A 21,290-nucleotide genomic window follows, 5' to 3' on the forward strand; every position below is an offset into this window, starting at 1 on the left:
GGAGGACATAGAAGTGTAGAGATGGTGAGCGCACGTATAAAATAAATATATAAGAGATATATAAATATTCCAATGTCCCAAAACATATATACTTATATACAAGCACACACTCCAGCTCCGGCAACCGTCTTCTGGGCTCCGGCGCGGCGTCTACCTGCCCTAGCGTCCGACCGCAGCAGGAGCACACGTGGCGGCTACGGAAGCCTTCCGCGTGCAACCCGACCAGGAACTACGCGTTTCGGAAATAACTTTCCTTCGGCAGGTTCCTTGTAATAAAGTTTTTCCCATTTTTTATTTTTTTTAACCTCCCGCCTGCACTGTACTTTTTGGGACGTGTTTTGGGACATTGGACGTCCCAGACTATAGGTGATAAGGGACTGCTCCCCAGAGGGGGGTGGAAAGATACCAGTCGTTGTGAAGGGGCTCACAAGTGGCCGCCGTGTGAGTACAGTTGCTTTATATTACAGTATACAGGCATACCCCGCTTTAAGTACACTCGCGAGTAAGTACATATCGCCCAATAGGCAAACGGCAGCTCACGCATGCGCCTGTCAGCACGTCCTGAACAGCAATACCGGCTCCCTACCTGTACCGAAGCTGTGCGCAAGCGGGGAGACTTTAGAGCCTGTTACAAATGCGTTGTTTACATCAGTTATGCACGTATATAACGATTGCAGTACAGCACATGCATCGATACGTGGGGAAAAGGGAGTGCTTCACTTTAAGTACATTTTCGCTTTACATACATGCTCCGGTCCCATTGCGTACGTTAATGTGGGGTATGCCTGTATACACTATTCCCTGACCCCCTTATTTGCCTTGACCATTGGGCTCTTGTGTACTGACTGATCTACTGATGTTCTGTTTGTAGGAGATATTGGAATATTTATCTATCTCATATATTTCTGCAGATCCAACAAAGGGCCATTATAAATACTATTATCTGGTATTTTTTAGACTGTTTTTGGTGTATATTTATCCTTTGGTTCATTTGCCCTTAATATTGGCAAGGATATGATGATATCTGTCCATAATACTGTTAGGGAGCGCCCCAGTTATTCCTCTTTTTGTATCAGTTGGGACAGAAACAGAAATGATTGTGGCCTCACGCACGGGTAACTCATCTCACTGTGTCCCATTGTCAGAATGTTAATTCATCGTTTAACTCACCTTCTTAATGTAAAACAGTAAAAGCAACTTCAAGGTCTGAACCACCGGGAGAAGAGGACAGAATAGCACGCCAAGCCTGTGTGGGAGAGAGAGAGGGGGAGAGGGAGAAAATGCGAGTGAGAAAAAGGAGGGAGAGAGAGAGGGAGAGGGAGGGAGAGAAAGGGGGAGAGATGGGAGAGGGAGGAGGGAGGGAGAGAAAGGGGGAGAGAGGGAGAGAGAGAAAGAGGGAGGGAGAGAAAATGCAAGTGAGAAAATGTGAGTGAGGGGGAGAGGGAGAGAGAGAATGTGAGTGAGGAGAGAGGAAAGAGAGAGAATGTGAGTGAGGAGAGAGGAAAGAGAGAGAATGTGAGTGAGGAGAGAGGAAAGAGAGAGGAAAGAGAGAGAATGTGAGTGAGGGAGAGAGGAAAGAGAGAATGTGAGTGAGGAAAGGAAGAGAATGTGAGTGAGGAAAGAGAGAATGTGAGTGAGGAAAGAGAGAGTGTGAGTGAGGATAGAGAGAGTGAGTGAGTATAGAGAGAGAATGTGAGTGAGGAAAGAGAGAATGTGAGTGAGGAAAGAGAGAACGTGAGTGAGGAAGAGAGAACGTGAGTGAGGAAAGAGAGAACGTGAGTGAGGAAAGAGAAAATGTGAGTGAGGAAAGAGAGAATGTGAGTGAGGAAAGAGAATGTGAGTGAGGAAAGAGAGAGAATGTGAGTGAGGAAAGAGAGAGAATGTGAGTGAGGAGAGAGGAAAGAGAGAATGTGAGTGAGGAGAGAGAGAGAATGTGAGTGAGGAAAGAGAGAATGTGAGTGAGGGAAAGAGAGAATGTGAGTGAGGAAAGAGAGAGAATGTGAGTGAGGAGGGAGGGAGAATGTGAGTGAGGAGGGAGAATGTGAGTGAGGAGGGAGGGAGAATGTGAGTGAGGAGGGAGGGAGAATGTGAGTGAGGAGGGAGGGAGAATGTGAGTGAGGAGGGAGAATGTGAGTGAGGAGGGAGGGAGAATGTGAGTGAGGAGGGAGGGAGAATGTGAGTGAGGAGGGAGAATGTGAGTGAGGAGGGAGGGAGAATGTGAGTGAGGAGGGAGGGAGAATGTGAGTGAGGAGGGAGGGGGAGTGAAGGGGAGAGATTTGCCTATTAATCAGCCAGCACACCGTTAGTGGCTGACACAGCCCCGTGACACTGGCAGGATGACACATGGTGGTGACACACGGTGGTGACACATGGTGGTGACACAGAGTGACTCGGGCTGCTCACCAGGCTAGCGTCTGCCCGTATATCAGCTCCAGCACGTTCCGGGCGATGTCAAACTCCGGCCGGCGCTTCTGTTTGTACTTCTTCTCCAGGATAATCCTGTCACCGAGAAGGGAGGGTCAGCAGCAAGAGCCGGGGTGGTGCAACGTGAAGACAGCGCAAGGGGAGGGGCCAGAGCAAGATCAGCACGCAGGGGGAGGGGCCGCAGAGCAGGGGCAATGCCAGAGTGCAGGGGGAGGGGCCAGAGCAAGATCAGCACGCAGTGGGTGAGGCCAGAGAGCAGCGGCAGGGCCAGAGCGCAGGGGGAGGGGCCAGAGCAAGATCAGCACGCAAAGGGTGAGGCCAGAGAGCAGGGGCAGGGCCAGAGCGCAGGGGGGAGGGGCCAGAGAGCAGGAGAGGTCCAGGAGTTCAAGGGGTGGGGCCAGAGCTCAGGGGGTGGGGCCAGAGTGAGGGGCGTGGTCTCTTTACCTCCACAGCAGCTCCCCAAACAATGTGTCCAGCAGATTAAACACACGAAATCCATAATTACAAAGCGGTATAATTCCTGTCCCACAAACGTCTCCCCAGCACTGAAAGAATGAGAGCGAGTGTGAGTGGGGGGCCAGGCAGGACGTTACTGTATAAGAGAGTGTGAGTGAGGGCCAGGCAGGACATTACTGTATAAGTGAGTGTGAGTGGGGGCCAGGCAGGACATTACTGTATAAGAGAGTGTGAGTGGGGGGCCAGGCAGGACGTTACTGTATAAGAGGAGTGTGAGTGGGGGCCAGGCAGGACATTACTGTATAAGAGGGGTGTGAGTGGGGCCAGGCAGGATATTACTGTATTAGAGGGTGTGAGTGGGGCCAGGCAGGATATTACTGTATAAGTGAGTGTGGGCCAGGCAGGACGTTACTGTATAAGAGTGTGAGTGGGGGCCAAGCAGGACGTTACTGTATTAGAATGTGAGTGTGAGTGGGGCCAGGCAGGACGTTACTGTATAAGAGAGTGTGAGTGGGGCCAGGCAGGAAGTTACTGTATAAGTGAGTGTGAGTGGGGCCAGGCAGGATGTTACTGTATAAGAGAGTGTGAGTGGGGCCAGGCAGGACATTACTGTATAAGTGAGTGTGAGTGGGGCCCGACAGGACATTACTGTATAAGAGAGTGTGAGTGGGGCCAGACAGGAAGTTACTGTATACGTGAGTGTGAGTGGGGCCAGGCAGGATGTTACTGTATAAGAGAGTGTGAGTGGGGCCAGGCAGGACATTACTGTATAAGTGAGTGTCAGTGGGGCCCGGCAGGACATTACTGTATAAGTGAGTGTGAGTGTGGGCCAGGCAGGACACTTAAGAAGTGGACTCAGGACTCACCTCATTCTCCATATGTTTTGCCTTCTGAACCAGCCAATGGTGACAGAGAACCCCTAGGACTACAGTCTTGAGCATCAGGTTCCTGAGATGGGAGAGGGGTGTGATTGGGAGGAGCAGCTGCAGTTTGGAGTGGGGCGGGGGGCGGCGCAGAGGGGTGAGAGGGAGCGAGGCAGCGGGATGAGGGAGCGAGGCAGCGGGGTGAGGGAGCGAGGCAGCGGGATGAGGGAGCGAGGCAGCGGGGATGAGGGAGCGAGGCAGCGGGATGAGGGAGCGAGGCAGCGGGGTGAGGGAGCGAGGCAGCGGGATGAGGGGAGCGAGGCAGCGGGATGAGGGAGCGAGGCAGCGGGGTGAGGGAGCGAGGCAGCGGGATGAGGGAGCGAGGCAGCGGGATGAGGGAGCGAGGCAGCGGGATGAGGGAGCGAGGCAGCGGGATGAGGGAGCGAGGCAGCGGGATGAGGGAGCGAGGCAGCAGGATGAGGGAGCGAGGCGGCGGGCGGTGGGGTGAGAGGGGGCGGGCGGTGGGGTGAGAGGGGGCGGGCGGTGGTGAGAGGGGGCGGGCGGTGGTGAGAGGGGGCGGGCGGTGGTGAGAGGGGGCGGGCGGTGGGGTGAGAGGGGGAGGGCGGTGGGGGGCGGTCGGTGGGGTGAGAGGGGGCGGGCGGTGGCGTGAGAGGGGGAGGGCGGTGGGGGCGGGCGGTGGGGTGAGAGGGGGCGGGCGGTGGTGAGAGGGGGGCGGGCGGTGGTGAGAGGGGGCGGGCGGTGGTGAGAGGGGGCGGGCGGTGGGGTGAGAGGGGGAGGGCGGTGGGGGCGGTCGGTGGGGTGAGAGGGGGCGGGCGGTGGCGTGAGAGGGGTGAGGGCGGTGGGGGCGGTCGGGGAGGGGGTGAGGGAGGGGTGAGAGGGGGGCGGGCGGTGGGGTGAGAGTGGGCGGGGCGGTGGGGGGGCGGTCGGTGGGGTGAGAGGGGGGCGGGGCGGTGGGGTGAGAGGGGGGCGTGCGGTGGGGGCGGTCGGTGGGGTGAGAGGGGGCGGGGCGGTGGGGTGAGAGGGGGCGGGCGGTGGGGTGAGAGGGGGCGGGCGGTGGGGGCGGTCGGTGGGGTGAGAGGGGGCGGGCGGTGGGGTGAGAGGGGGCGGGCGGTGGGGGCGGTCGGTGGGGGTGAGGAGGGGGCGGGCAGTGGTGTGAGAGGGGGCGGGCGGTGGTGTGAGAGGGGGCGGGCAGTGGTGTGAGAGGGGGCGGGCGGTGGTGTGAGAGGGGGCGGGCAGTGGTGTGAGAGGGGGCGGGCAGTGGTGTGAGAGGGGGGCGGGCGGTGGTGTGAGAGGGGGCGGGGCAGTGGTGTGAGAGGGGGGCGGGCGGTGGTGTGAGAGGGGGCGGGCGGTGGTGTGAGAGGGGGCGGGCAGTGGTGTGAGAGGGGGCGGGCAGTGGTGTGAGAGGGGTGGCGGGCGGGTGGGGTGAGAGGGGGCGGGCAGTGGTGTGAGAGGGGGCGGGCGGTGGGGTGAGAGGGGGCGGGCGGTGGGTGTGAGAGGGGGGCGGGCAGTGGTGTGAGAGGGGGCGGGCAGTGGTGTGAGAGGGGGGCGGGGGCGGTGGTGTGAGAGGGGGCGGGGCGGTGGTGTGAGAGGGGGGGCGGGGCGGTGGGTGTGAGAGGGGGAGGCGGGCGGTGGTGTGAGAGGGGGCGGGCAGTGGTGTGAGAGGGGGCGGGCGGTGGTGTGAGAGGGGGCGGGCAGTGGTGTGAGAGGGGGCGGGCAGTGGTGTGAGAGGGGGCGGGGCGGTGGTGTGAGAGCGGCAGAGGGCAGCTGCTAACGGGTATCAAGAGAGATCAGAATGAGCCTTTCATGCCCTGACCTGCAGATGGCGATATAAACCTCCAGCATAGGGGAGTCCAGCCCCTCCCACAGCGCCAGCACGTGGTACAGATAGGGCAGCAGGAAGTTACACACAGACACGGCTAGCGGCAGCTGCAGGAGCGTGGCTTCCATCTCCACGGCCCCCCGAACTCTTACAAGTCCCTGGTGCTCCTACAGGACAAGGAACAGACCAGGAAACATGATGTGTCTGCCCCTTTGGTGGGCCACAGAACAATAACTGGGACCCCCAGAGCCCCCCTCTTCTTTGCCCGGTGTTACCCCCCTCCCCTCTCCTCCTCCCACCCACCCGTGTGCCCACCGGACGTCACCTGTGCAGATGATCCGACAGGAAGTACACGGCCAGCGCGGAGCCCAACCAGCTGCCCACACACAGCGTCCACGCCAGCACGTGGACACTGACACGCTGCAGGCGCTTCCTCAGGCCACGGGGAGGCGCGCTCTGCCGACGCTCACTCAACAGCTCCTGTGGGGGGACAGAGCCACTGGCCTGTTATATCACAGTCTAGAATTCAGTTCTCTCCCCTACATAGCATGTACTGGAGTCTAGAACTCGGTTATCCCTCTGTGCCCAGTATAAATCATAGTCTAGAACTCGGTTATCCCTCTGTGCACGGTATAAATCATAGTCTAGAACTCGGTTATCCCTCTGTGCACGGTATAAATCATAGTCTAGAACTCGGTTATCCCTCTGTGCACAGTATAAATCATAGTCTAGAACTCGGTTATCCCCCTGTGCACGGTATAAATCATAGTCTAGAACCCGGTTATCCCTCTGTGCACGGTATAAATCATAGTCTAGAACTCGGTTATCCCTCTGTGTATAGTATACAATCATAGTCTTGAACTCTGTTATCCCTCTGTGCACAGTATAAATCATAGTCTAGAACTCGGTTATCCCTCTGTGCACAGTATAAATCATAGTCTAAAGCTCGGTTCAGCGCCCCAACCCCCCCATACATAGTATACAGTGGTGTGAAAAAAGAAAGTACAACCCTCTTTGAATTCTATGGTTTTACATATCAGGACATAATAACAATCAATTGTTCCTTAGCAGGTCTTAAAATTAGGTAAATACAACCTCAGATGAACAACAACACATGACATATTACACCGTGTCATGATTTATTTAACAAAACAAAGCCAAAATGGAGAAGCCATGTGTGAAAAACCAAGTACACCTTATGGTTCAATAGCTTGTAGAACCACCTTTAGCAGCAATAACTTGAAGTAATCATTTTCTGTATGACTTTATCGGTCTCGCACATCGTTGTGGAGGAATTTTGGCCCACTCTTCTTTACGTTGCTTCAGTTCATTGAGGTTTGTGGGCATTTGTTTATGCACAGCTCTCTTAAGGCCCCGCAACAGCATTTAAATCGGGTCGAGGTCTGGACTTTGACTGGGCCATTGCAACACCTTGATTCTTTTCTTTTTCAGCCATTCTTTTGTAGATTTGCTGGTGTGCTTGGGATCATTGTCCTGTTGCATGACCAATTTCGGCCAAGCTTTAGCTGTCGGACAGATGGCCTCACATTTGACTCTAGAATACTTTGGTATACAGAGATGTTCATGGTCGACTCGATGATTGCAAGGTTTCCAGGTCCTGTGGCTGCAAAACAAGCCCAAATCATCACCCCGCCTCCACCGTGCTTGACAGTCGGTATGAGGTGTTTGTGCTGCTATGCTGTGTTTGGTTTTCGCCAAACGTGGCACTGTGCATTATTGCCAAACTTCTCCACTTTGGTCTCGTCTGTCCAAAGGACATTGTTCCAGAAGTCTTGTGGTTTGTTCAGATGCAACTTTGCAAACCTAAGCCGTGCTGCCATGTTCATTTTAGAGAGAAGAGGCTTTCTCCTGGAAACCCTTCCAAACAAACCATACTTGTCCAGTCTTATTCTAATTGTACTGTCATGAACTTTAACATTCTAACTGAGGCCTGTAGAGTCTGAGATGCAACTCTTGGTTTTTTTTGCAATTTCTCTGAGCATTGCACAGTCTGACCTTGGGGTGAATTTGCTGGGACGTCCACTCCTGGGAAGCTTGGCAACTGTCTTGAATGTTTTTCACTTTTGTATAATCTTTCTCACTGTAGAATGATGGACTTGAAATTGTTTGGAAATGGTCTTATAACCCTTCCCAGATTGATGGACAGCAACAATTGCTTCTCTAAGATCATTGCTGATGTCTTTCCTCCTTGGCATTGTGTTAACACACACCTGAATGCTCCAGACCAGCAAACTGCTAAAACTTCGGCTTTTATAGGAGGTGGTCACACTTGCTGATGATCAATTAATCAAGGGCATTTGATTAGCAGCACCTGTCTGCTACTTAGCATCTTAATTCCTATGGAAGCAGTAAGAGTGTACTTAGTTTTTCACACATAGCTTCTCCATTGTGGCTTTAGTTTTGTTAAATCATGACACGGTGTAATATGTCATGTGTTGTTGTTCATCTGAGGTTGTATTTACCTAATTTATAGACCTGCTAAGGAACAGATGATTGTTATTATGTCCTGATATGTAAAACCATAGAATTCAAAGAGGGTGTACTTGCTTTTTCACATGACTGTGTGTGTGTGTGTGTGTCATATATATGCGCGATGTAATAGGTAGTATTAGTTATAAATAGGGTTTGAATAGGTTGACTATTTTGCGGAAAGGTTGTATAATAATGTTGAATAAATGGTCCAGGACTGTCCTCTCCTGGTCCGGTGTGACTGCGGGTGTGTGTGAGGTGTGTCCCCCGCTAGGGTGTGACGGTGTGTGAAGCGGCCGGTGGGTGTTGAGTACGGGCGGCGGGTGGGTGTTGAGTGTGGGTTGTGGGTGGGAGTCACGCTATGGTGTGAGCGGGTGTCAGGTGAGTGTGGGCTAGCGGATGGGTAGTGAGTGCGGCCGGTAGGGTGTAAGCGTGTGTGAGGCGGCAGGTGTGTGTTGAGTGTGTGGAGCGGCGACTGCTCAGTGATGGCGGTGCGCAGGGGTGTGAGTCAGCGGGTGGGTAGTGAGTGCGGCGGGTGCGAGTGAGGCGGCGGTGCGGGGTTGTCTCAGTGATGTGGGGTGGTGGAGAGGCGGGAGGTGGCGGGTAGGTGGTGTGCTCAGTGATGTTGGATGGCGGGTGGGTGAGAGCCGGCGGATGCGGGTGAGCCGGGGTGATGTGAGGGAAGTGGTGCTGCGGGTGTGGGAGAGTTGGGAGCCGGCGGATGCGGGGTGGTGTGAGTGAGGTGGTGCGGTGGGTGGGGGAGAGGCGGAAGGCGGCGGGTACGGTGTTTGCTTACTGATTTGGGTCCGCAGGCGGTGTGAGTGTCACGGCCTGCATAGCCTTGTCCGTGACGTCACCCCACCCGGCAGACCAATGAGAGCGAGGGCCGTGGGCGGGCGAGACAACCAATCACAAAACGCACAACACCACAGACAAACATTTCATATATATATATATATATATATATATATATAGCAACTGTAAATATTACTGTATGTTCATTTGCATGTCTTAGACAGGTCTGCAACCCTGTCTTTCCCCATTATCGCCCAGCATACAGCGCTTCCACTGCAGCAAGGGATTCTGGGAAATGACATGCAAATGAGCACTCAGTGCCACCTTTTGTCTCAAGCTCCTATTACACAAGCAAATCCTCAAGCCAATGCATACTGTTTTAAACACAGCTTTTAGACAGAGGCTGGGATGAGATGCAAAGCCATTGAACCCACTCACAGACATGTTTCAACCTTGATGGGTATCATCAGTGTGAGGCTGGTCTTAATGGCAATGCAGGTTTGAGACTAGACTAGGTAATCACCACTATTATTAAGGTTATGGTGGGTAAAAAAAGTGACAAAAACCCTCCACAGTCAAGCATAAAGCAACTGTAAATATTACTGTATGTTCATATATATATATATATATATATATATATATATACTGTATATGATATACACCCCATTCTGCTGAATGCTGATAATGATCAAGTGCATCGTAAGCGGCTTCTCACCTTTAGCTGCACGTTGCTAGTAATTAGTGGCTCCGTTAGTGGCGTCTCACCTTTAGCCGCACGTGGATAATAATTAGTGGCGCCTCACCTTTAGCTTTATGTGGATATTAATTAGTGGCTCCCTTTTAGTGGCGCCTCATCTTTAGCCGCACTAATTAATTAGTGCCCTGTTTGTGGCATCTCACCTTTAACATTACGCGGATAATAATTAGTGGCGCCTCACCTTTAGCCACACATGGATATTAATTTGTGGCTCCCTGTTAGTGACGCCTCACCTTTAGCCGCATGTGGATAATAATTAGTGGCATCTCACCTTTAGCTGTACGCGGATAATAATTAGTGGCATCTCACCTTTAGCTGTACGCGGATAATAATTAATGGCGCCTCCCCTTCAGCTGCATGTGGATATTAATTAGTGGCTCCCCGTTAGTGGCGTCTCACCTTTAGCTGCACGTGGATAATAATTAGAGGCGCCTCACCTTTAGCTGCACGTGGATAATAATTAGAGGCGCCTCACCTTTAGCTGCACGTGGATAATAATTAGTGGCGCCTCACCTTTAGCTGCACGTGGATAATAATTAGTGGCGTCTCACCTTTAGCTGCACGTGGATAATAATTAGAGGCGCCTCACCTTTAGCTGCACGTGGATAATAATTAGAGGCGCCTCACCTTTAGCTGCACATGGATAATAATTAGTGGCGCCTCTCCTTTAGCTGCACGTGGATAATAATTAGAGGCGCCTCTCCTTTAGCTGCACGTGGATAATAATTAGAGGCGCCTCACCTTAAGCTGCATGTGGATATTTTCGTGCTCTCGCTGCACGGAACGATTCTGCGTCACTTTAAAGTCCCAAGAACTGAAAACTTTAACTGCCAAAACCCCGGAGAAAAATCCAACCCGGAAACTGTCACCGAATGAGCAAGACATCCTGAGGGAGTGAGGGAGGGAGAGTGAGGGAGTGTGGGGGAGAGTGAAGGAGGGAGTGTGGGGGAGAGTGAGGGAGAGAGGAAGAGTGTGGGGGAGAGAGGAAGAGTGTGGGGGAGAGAGGAAGAGTGTGGGGGAGAGGGAGTGAGAGAGGGAGTGAGAGGGATGGAATGAGAGGGAGTGAGTGAGGGAGAGAGGGATGGAATGAGAGAGGGAGAGAGGGAGGAAGTGAGGGATGGAATGAGAGAGGGAGTGAGTGAGGGAGTGAGTGAGGGAGAGAGGGATGGAATGAGAGAGGGAGGAAGTGAGGGATGGAATGAGAGCGGGAGTGAGAGGGAGTGAGTGAGGAAGAGTGTGGGGGAGAGAGGAAGAGTGTGGGGGAGAGAGGAAGAGTGTGGGGGAGAGGGAGTGAGAGAGGGAGTGAGAGGGATGGAATGAGAGGGAGTGAGTGAGGGAGAGAGGGATGGAATGAGAGAGGGAGAGAGGGAGGAAGTGAGGGATGGAATGAGAGCGGGAGTGAGAGGGAGTGAGTGAGGGAGTGAGTGAGGGATGGAATGAGAGAGGGAGAGAGGGAGGAAGTGAGGGATGGAATGAGAGCGGGAGTGAGAGGGAGTGAGTGAGGAAGAGTGTGGGGGAGAGAGGAAGAGTGTGGGGGAGAGAGGAAGAGTGTGGGGGAGAGGGAGTGAGAGAGGGAGTGAGAGGGATGGAATGAGAGGGAGTGAGTGAGGGAGAGAGGGATGGAATGAGAGAGGGAGAGAGGAAGTGAGGGATGGAATGAGAGCGGGAGTGAGAGAGTGAGTGAGAGGGAGAGAGGGAGTGAGTGAGGGAGAGTGTGGGGGAGAGAGGGATGGAATGAGAGAGGGAGAGAGAAAGGGAGTGAGATGATGAGGTGGGGAGTGAGGGAGAGAGATAGTGAGGGAGAGAGAGATACAGAGAATGTGAGTGAGATGAAGTGAGGGGGAGAGAGAGCGTAACAGTAAGAGAGGACAGGAAGCGGTGAGAGAGGGAGAGAGTGTCCATATAGGAGTAGGTAAGAGTGGCGTGTTCACACCTGTACACCAGGATAATGCAGGTGCTGAGGAAGGCGATTCCGATGGTGAAGAGATATGCCAGTGGCATGTGGTAGGGGAGTCCCGCTTTTCCACTGGGGCACACGGACATGTTATACCCAGAGGAGCAGCCATCATTCAAAGTAACGTTACTGTAATACCCGTAGTACAGCAGTGTGCTGGAGAAATAACCCTGAGGAGGACAGAGAGAGGTGTGAGAGGGAGAGGAGGGACAGAGAGAGAGGAGGGACAGAGGGAGATGTGAGAGGAGGAGGGGGAACAGAGAGAGATGTGAGAGGGTGAGGAGGGACAGAGAGAGGTGTGAGAGGGAGAGGAGGGACAGAGAGAGAGGAGGGACAGGGGGAGATGTGAGAGGGAGAGGAGGGACAGAGAGAGAGGAGGGACAGGGGGAGATGTGAGAGGGAGAGGAGGGACAGAGGGAGATGTGAGAGGGAGAGGAGGGACAGAGAGAGATGTGAGAGGGAGAGGAGGGACAGAGAGAGATGTGAGAGGGAGAGGAGGGACAGAGAGAGGAGGGACAGGGGGAGATGTGAGAGGGAGAGGAGGGACAGAGAGAGATGTGAGAGGGAGAGGAGGGACAGAGAGAGAGGAGGGACAGAGGGAGATGTAAGAGGAGGAGGGGGAACAGAGGGAGATGCGAGAGGGAGAGGAGGGACAGAGAGAGATGTGAGAGGGAGAGGAGGGACAGAGAGAGGAGGGTCAGAGGGAGATGTGAGAGGGAGAAGAGGGACAGAGAGAGGTGTGAGAGGGAGAGAAGGGACAGAGAGAGATGTGAGAGGGGGAGGAGGGATAGAGGGAGATGTGAGAGGGAGAGGAGGGACAGAGGGAGATGTGAGAGGGAGAGGAGGGACAGAGGGAGAGAAGAGACAGAGAGAGATATGAGAGGGAGAGGAGGGACAGAGGAAGATATGAGAGGGAGAGGAGGGATAGAGGGAGATGTGAGAGGGAGAGGAGGGATAGAGGGAGATGTGAGAGGAGGGACAGAGAGAGGTGTGAGAGGGAGAGGAGGGACAGAGGGAGATGTGAGAGGAGAGAGAGATGTGAGAGGGAGAGGAGGGACAGAGGGAGATGTGAGAGGGAGAGAAGAGACAGAGGGAGAGAAGAGACAGAGAGAGATATGAGAGGGAGAGGAGGGACAGAGGGAGATATGAGAGGGAGAGGAGGGATAGAGGGAGATGTGAGAGGAGGGACAGAGAGAGGTGTGATAGGAGGGACAGAGAGAGATGTGAGAGGGATAGAGATATGATAGGGAGAGGAGGGACAGAGGGAGATATGAGAGGGAGAGGAGGGACAGAGGGAGATATGAGAGGGAGGGGAGGGATAGAGGGAGATGTGAGAGATGGGACAGAGAGAGGTGTGAGAGGGGGAGGGGGAACAGAGGGAGAGGAGGGACAGAGGGAGATGTGAGAGGGAGAGGAGGGACAGAGGGAGATATGAGAGGGAGAGAAGGGACAGATGGATATGAGGAAGAGATAGGAGAAAGAGAGAGAGATAGAGAAGGATAACGTATTGTATGAGAGAGAGAGAGAGAGAGAAAGATAACATATGAGAGAGAGAAAGAGAGAGATAGAAAGGAGAGAAGGATAACGTACTGTATGAGAGACAGAGAGAGAGAGAAGGATAACGTACTGTATGAGAGACAGAGAGAGAGAGAGAAGGATAACGTATGAGAGACAGAGAGAGAAGGATAAGGCCGCGTCCATAATGAAACCGACGGCGAGAGCGACATCGCTTACGCCAAATACAAAAACACAAATAGCCAATGCGCGTGCACATGAGAGACGGCGCTACCAAGACTTGAAGATAAAATTGTTTCAATTTCCCACGCGACGGCCAGGTCATGTGAGCATTCTGACGCAAAGGGCTGCAACAAAGAAATATATAACAATATATGGAAGGGGACTGCTAAACAAAGTATACACTCAAATGTGGTGGAACTAGATGCTCAACTAGTACACCCTATGCGTTTTAATTGATTTAGACTCGTTTACCAATTATGGCAACTATTGCTTGGAAGCTGGTGGGTATTTAAGAAAACCACACCATGCTTAACGAACTTTCCCCTGATGAAGCGAATGAACTCCGCGAAACGCGTAAGGTGTCCTAGTTGAGCCACTCTAGTTCAACATTGATGTCACTGGACGCATCCTACCCGGAAGAGGAACCAGCATACGGAGCTCATCAAGATCTCGGTGGCGCAGGAAGCGATGGACCAGAGCACAGTCCACACACGGAAGGAAGGAAACCTACACTGAGGGAGGATCCTATTAGCCCCGACGCAGTGAGCTGCCGAGACTGCACATACAGTGCCTGGACAGAGGATTCCTGTAGTGCCATGCTGGAAAGCCAAATATTCAACTGGACAAAAATCAAGACCAGTTTGTGAGTTTGCAATCGCATTTCTTTTCAATTGTTTATTAAACCGGTATTATGCTATGCTGCTCTCTGTATTCCTTCAATAAGATGCAGTTCTCCACTATTTGCGGACTGCAGAAGGAGTCTACAACATCAAGCATCCCTGAATACTTTACTCGAGCTAAGTATTTCTACTCTGCATCTACTTGCACCACATTTGAGTGTATACTTCGTTTAGCTGTTCTCTTCCATATATTTTTATATATTTCTTTGTTGCAGCCCCTTGTGCCAGAACGTCCTAATTTCTTTTGTTAGACTCGGTGAGGGGGATCAGGAAAATCCTGATTTGGACTGTGGCAGCAGGACCTACACATTGGACTTTGATTAATTTTATGGTTTTTTTATATTGGTGTTTTTAGGTTCATTTATCATTGTGGTTTTTAAGTATACTTATTCAGAGATTATCAACTGTATAAGGTGTTTAGCGCTGCCTTCATTTGTTCTTCGGGTCACGTGAGCAGGCGAACCAGCTCTGTGACGTTACGTCCTTGCCCCTGATATATATTATTATATACCTATATTAAGTAGGATATGGAGATAGAGATATATATGTATAGATATATATATATATATATATATATATAGATAATATATATATATCACTCAAAAGGTTAAGTTGCTTTTCTCATGAAGGATCTTAGGGGCAACTTGAAACTAAGTTATAGGATGTACGGTATATGTTAGAGATAAGATTTATTTCCCAGTTTCCCATACATTGTATTTTGACTGATACATATTCTGACAGGTGTGACCTGCTCTGGTCTGTTTTTCTAGTATTCAGAATCCAGTTTCCCCAGGATTCTTGTCTCTTATATTCTCTCTGATGTATGTTTTTCTAAGTTCCTAATCTTCCCGAGAAACAAGTATGTTTAGTCAGCAAAAGCAAATTAGCTAAGACAAGTGATTTATATCTCTTCGTTCTAAGTGTATAAGAAGGGAGCGGTATCAAGCATAAGATACTACTTTCACATACTTGACATTGAATAGAAGTATTTAATATGTATCAATGCTGAAGAAATAAAGACTGCCGATTTTCAACTGCAAACCTGATTCCTGAGTATTTTATAGAAAGGGTTTTACTAACAGCCCCGACACGCCTTCCCGACACGACTACCTACAGTACAAAAATATCTCCTGCTGTCAGCGTGCGTGACGCCACGCGAACGCTCGCACACGCGCACGCTAACCATGGACGTGGCCCAACCTTTGAGGGAGAGAGACAGAGAGAAGGATAACGTATGAGAGACAGAAAGAGGGAGGGAAAGAGAGAGACAGAGATAGAAGGTTAACGTATCAGAAAGAGCGGATGAGAGGGGGAGAGGAGAGAGGGAGGGTGAGGGAGGAGAGAGGGAGAGATAAGTATGAGAGAGCCATTGGGTCTCTTTATGAGCACAGTGCTGGCATTTGCAGTGGGAGATTGTGGTTATATCTCCTGTGAGCACAGGACGGGCGACTTTGTGACACACTGGCATGGACGCTGGGTACTCACGGCTCCTGTAAGCAGCTCCAGGCCTGTGAATGAGCGCGGGTTGGGGTACCCCGAGGGGTGCACGGCCTGCGGGGGTGACAATGAACGGGAGGCACAGGAGGCACAGAAAGATGTTGAAGGCCAGAAGAGTCTTCAGGAAGAGGAAGTACGAGAGGACGCTGGAGCCAAAACGCCCCCCGATCTGCTTCAGAGCCGCGCTCCAGGGGCGCAGGGCGTAGAGAACGGCGAGAGAGGACAGCCAGCACTGGTGAGCGGCCTGGGGAGAGGGGACCCCGCAATATAACACTGTGCCCCGAGATATAACACTATACACACACACACACACTTCTGTCTGGTCTCACCACGCTGATGTCATCTCTCAGCCGACTGCAGCACGGGTTCGAGTCCTTCCGTCCCCAGGCGCCACCCGTATCGCTCGTCACCTGCCTGAGAGAGCCATCTGATTGGTGGGAGGGGCATGGTATGGGGGTGCAGTGCAAGGGTGCAATTTGGAGGTGTGGGCCCCCTCACCTGAGCTCCCTCTTGAGGCGCAGGCTCAGCGGCATGCTCTGCAGCAGTCTGCTCCTCTGGGCCCCGGACGTGTTCTGCAGCTCTGTCACCAGCAGCCTCTGCTGCTCTGCGGGGAGAGACACACTCAGGGGGCGCAGAACCACGGAGCGGAACCGCGGAGAACCGGAACCCGTGGGGCAGAATCGGGGAGAAACAGAATCCTTGTGGCAGAACCGGAGCACACCTGGTGCCGATTTTCGCCCCAGTGGACACCAAGAACTGCCCCATTTCCCCTTACCCCCCCCCCAACCCTCCCTCTCTCCTCATGACGACCCCACCCCAATCTTCTCTACCTCATGTCTCCTCCACCCCCCCCCCCCAATCTCACCCTCCTCTCCTCCTGCATCCCCCTCGCTGCGCCGCAGGCTGGGCCTGGAGCTTCGCAGGTTGAACAAAGACGGACGACTCTTCCCCCGACGCCTCCTCATGGTGCGGTTATAATACTCCGAGATCACCGCCCCGCGGCAGCGCCCTGTGAGGGGGAGAACCGGGGGTGGGTATATATACAGGGGGAGAACCGGGGGTGGGTATATATACAGGGGGAGAACCGGGGGTGGGTATATATACACAGGTGGACAACCGTGGTGTGTATATATATACAAATAGGGGGTATATACACAGGGTGAGCTGTGGGTATATATATATATATATATATATTTTTTTTATTTTATATATATATATATATATATATATATATATATATATATATATATATATATATATATATACACACACCCACACGTATCTCGAAAGCTCGCACAAATAAAAGCATTTCGTTAGCCACAGAACGGTATAGTCTATTCGTTTTTGAATATATATTTCGGCCAAGCTTTAGCTGTCGGACAGAAGGCCTCACATTTGACTCTAGAATACTTTGGTATACAGAGGAGTTCATGGTCGACTCAATGACTGCAAGGTTCCCAGGTCCTGTGGCTGCAAAACAAGCCCAAATCATCACCCCGCCACCACCGGGCTTGACAGTTGGTATGAGGTGTTTGTGCTGATATGCTGTGTTTGGTTTTCACCAAACGTGGCACTGTGCATTATAGTCAAACATCTCCACTTTAGTCTCGTCTGTCCAAAGGACATTGTTCCAGAAGTCTTGTGGTTTGTTCAGATGCAACTTTGCAAACCTAAGCCGTGCTGCCATGTTCTTTTTAGAGAGAAGAGGCTTTCTCCTGGCAACCCTTCCAAACAAACCAAACTTGTTCAGTCTTTTTCTAATTGTACACACACACACACACACACACACACACACACACACACACACACACACACACACACACACACACACACACACACACACACACACACACACTTTTATTTGTGCGAGCTTTCAAGGTACACTGATCTCTTCTTCCGGCGATGGTACATTGAATAAACATACGTTTACATATGTATATACATATACATACACAGGGGGAGCTGTGGGTATATATACACAGGGGGAGCTGTGGGTATATATACACAGGGGGAGCTGTGGGTATATATACACAGGGGGAGCTATGGGTATATATATACACATGGGGAGCTGTGGGTATATATATATATATACACAGGGGGAGCTGTGGGTATATATATATATACACAGGGGGAGCTGTGGGTATATATATATATACACAGGGGGAGCTGTGGGTATATATATACACAGGGGGAGCTGTGGGTATATATATACACAGGGGGAGCTGTGGGTATATATATACACAGGGGGAGCTGTGGGTATATATATACACAGGGGGAGCTGTGGGTATATATATACACAGGGGGAGCTGTGGGTATATATACACAGGGGGAGCTGTGGGTATATATACACAGGGGGAGCTGTGGGTATATATACACAGGGGGAGCTGTGGATATATATACACAGGGGGAGCTGTGGGTGTATATACATAGGGTGAGCTGTGGGTGTATATACACATGGGGAGCTGTGGGTGTATATACACATGGGGAGCTGTGGGTGTATATACATAGGGTGAGCTGTGGGTGTATATACACAGGGGGAGCTGTGGGTGTATATACACAGGGGGAGTTGTGGGTGTATATACACAGGGGGAGCTGTGGGTGTATATACACATGGGGAGCTGTGGGTGTATATACATAGGGTGAGCTGTGGGTGTATATACACATGGGGAGCTGTGGGTGTATATACATAGGGTGAGCTGTGGGTTTATATACACAGGGGGAGCTGTGGGTGTATATACACAGGGGGAGCTATGGATATATATACACAGGGGGAGCTGTGGGTGTATATACACAGGGTGAGCTGTGGGTGTATATACACATGGGGAGCTGTGGGTGTATATACATAGGGTGAGCTGTGGGTGTATATACACAGGGGGAGCTGTGGGTGTATATACACATGGGGAGCTGTGGGTGTATATACATAGGGTGAGCTGTGGGTGTATATACACAGGGGGAGCTGTGGGTGTATATACACAGGGGGAGCTGTGGGTGTATATACACAGGGGGTGCTGTGGGTGTATATACACATGGGGAGCTGTGGGTGTATATACATAGGGGGAGCTGTGGGTGTATATACACAGGGGGAGCTGTGGGTGTATATACACAGGGGGAGCTGTGGGTGTATATACACAGGGGGAGCTGTGGGTGTATATACACAGGGGGAGCTGTGGGTGTATATACACATGGGGAGCTGTGGGTGTATATACATAGGGTGAGCTGTGGGTGTATATACACAGGGGGAGCTGTGGGTGTATATACACAGGGGGAGCTGTGGGTGTATATACACAGGGGGAGCTGTGGGTGTATATACACATGGGGAGCTGTGGGTGTATATACATAGGGTGAGCTGTGGGTGTATATACACAGGGGGAGCTGTGGGTGTATATACACAGGGGGAGCTGTGGGTGTATATACACAGGGGGAGCTGTGGGTGTATATGGGGGGTATTTTGCTCACCAATTGTCCTGCTCGGCATGTTTGACAGGATTCTCATGGTGGCCGAGTAGTGATCATCTTGTCCCCTCACATCACCTGCTGGAAACACACAACCACGTGACAACCATGTCATGAGAGACACATCGAGCACGTGCGTATATCAGACACGAGTGCGTATAACACACAGCAAGTACCTGTCTCCCTGTCGGAGTGTCGCAGTCCTCGCAGTTCCAGATCCGCTCCACGTCCGGCGCCCTGATTAACACTGCGGAACAAGTCATGTACATGACACTCATTACCCGGGCTGTGCAGAGCGCCGCGCGCCGCCAGCAGCAGAGCGTCGCCCGCCGCCAGCAACAGAGTGTCGCACGCCGCCAGCAACAGAGCGCCGCCTGCCGCCAGCAACAGAGCGCCGCCCGCCGCCAGCAACAGAGCGCCGCCCGCCGCCAGCAACAGAGCGTCGCACACAGCCAGCAACAGAGCGTCGCCCGCCGCCAGCAACAGAGCGTCGCACACAGCCAGCAACAGAGCGTCGCACACAGCCAGACTGGCAGCAGGAGGTCTCTCACCTGTCCCCCTCATGAACCTCAGGGACGTCCAGTAAAAAAGTGACCGACATGGTGACGAGTCCTGAGAGTCAAAGAAAGATGAGATGTCACTCAGAGCATCACAAGCCACCAACCCCGCCCCGTGTGACACACACACACACACACACACCAACCTCCCTCCCCGTGTCACACACACCAACCTCCCTCCCCGTGTCACACACACCAACCTCCCTCCCCGTGTCACACACACCAACCTCCCTCCCCGTGTCACACACACCAACCTCCCTCCCCGTGTCACACACACCAACGCCCCTCCCCATGTCACACACACACACACACACACACACACACACACACCAACCCCCTCCCCGTGTCACACACACCAACCCCCTCCCCGTGTCACACACACCAACCCCCCTCCCCGTGTCACACACACCAACCCCCCTCCCCGTGTCACACACACCAACCCCCTCCCCGTGTCACACACACCAACCCCCTCGCCCCGTGTCACACACACCAACCCCCTTCCCCGTGTCACACACACCAACCCCCTTCCCCGTGTCACACACACCAACCCCCTTCCCCGTGTCACACACACCAACCCCCTTCCCCGTGTCACACACACCAACCCCCTCCCCGTGTCACACACACCAACCCCCCTCCCCGTGTCACACACACCAACCCCCCTCCCCGTGTCACACACACCAACCCCCCTCCCCGTGTCACACACACCAACCCCCCTCCCCGTGTCACACACACCAACCCCCCTCCCCGTGTCACACACACCAACCCCCCTCCCCGTGTCACACACACCAACCCCCCTCCCCGTGTCACACACACCAACCCCCCTCCCCGTGTCACACACACCAACCCCCCTCCCCGTGTCACACACACCAACCCCCCTCCCCGTGTCACACACACCAACCCCCCTCCCCGTGTCACACAACAACCCCCCTCCCCGTGTCACACACACACCAACCCCCCTCCCCGTGTCACACACCGACAAACAACCCCCCTCCCCGTGTCACACACACCAACCCCCCTCGCCCGTGTCACAACACACACCACCCCCCGTCACACCAACCCCCTTCCCGTGTCACACACACCAACCCCCCCTCCCCGTGTCACACACACCAACCCCCTCCCCGTGTCACACACACCAACCCCCCTCCCCGTTGTCACACACACCAACCCCCTCCCCGTGTCACACACACCAACCCCCTCCCCGTGTCACACACACCAACCCCCCTTCCCGTGTCACACACAGACCAACCCCCCTCCCCGTGTCACACACACCAACCCCCCTCCCCCGTGTCACACACACCAACCCCCTCCCCGTGTCACACACACCAACCCCCCTCCCCGTGTCACACACACCAACCCCCCTCCCCGTGTCACACACACCAACCCCCCTCCCGTGTCACACACACCAACCCCCCTCCCGTGTCACACACACCAACCCCCTCCCCGTGGTCACACACACCAACCCCCCTCCCCGTGTCACACACACACCAACCCCCCTCCCCGTGTCACCACACACCAACCCCCCTCCCCGTGTCACACACACCAACCCCCCTCCCCGTGTCACACACACAAACCCACCCCCCTCCCGTGTCACACACACACCAACCCCCCCTCCCCGTGTCACACACACCAATCCCCCCCTCCCCGTGTCACACACACACAGCAACCCCCCTCCCCGTGTCACACACACCAACCCCCCTCCCCGTGTCACACACACCAACCCCCCTCCCCGTGTCACCACACACCAATCCCCCTCCCGTGTCACACACACCAATCCCCCTCCGTCGTGT

At 53.3% G+C, this 21,290-nt stretch overlaps 1 protein-coding gene across 1 annotated transcript in view; it reads right to left on the reverse strand.

Annotated features, from left to right (window-relative positions):
- Positions 1–1,134: 1,134 nt before the first annotated feature.
- The window catches only part of TMC6 (transmembrane channel like 6), a 21,712-nt gene continuing 1,556 nt past the window's right edge, over positions 1,135–21,290 (reverse strand). The window contains 18 exon segments of the mRNA XM_075580005.1: positions 1,135–1,246; positions 2,404–2,499; positions 2,869–2,912; positions 2,915–2,962; positions 2,964–2,969; positions 3,747–3,828; positions 5,578–5,752; positions 5,910–6,063; positions 10,367–10,511; positions 11,559–11,749; positions 15,482–15,553; positions 15,555–15,737; positions 15,823–15,907; positions 15,992–16,097; positions 16,359–16,502; positions 18,950–19,027; positions 19,123–19,193; positions 19,498–19,558. Coding sequence (XP_075436120.1) covers positions 1,162–1,246; positions 2,404–2,499; positions 2,869–2,912; positions 2,915–2,962; positions 2,964–2,969; positions 3,747–3,828; positions 5,578–5,752; positions 5,910–6,063; positions 10,367–10,511; positions 11,559–11,749; positions 15,482–15,553; positions 15,555–15,737; positions 15,823–15,907; positions 15,992–16,097; positions 16,359–16,502; positions 18,950–19,027; positions 19,123–19,193; positions 19,498–19,547 — 1,815 coding nt within the window. The 5' untranslated portion in view covers positions 19,548–19,558 and the 3' untranslated portion in view covers positions 1,135–1,161.

The sequence above is a fragment of the Ascaphus truei genome, chromosome 22 (assembly GCF_040206685.1).
Source record: "Ascaphus truei isolate aAscTru1 chromosome 22, aAscTru1.hap1, whole genome shotgun sequence".
NCBI classification, from domain to species: Eukaryota; Metazoa; Chordata; class Amphibia; order Anura; family Ascaphidae; genus Ascaphus; species Ascaphus truei.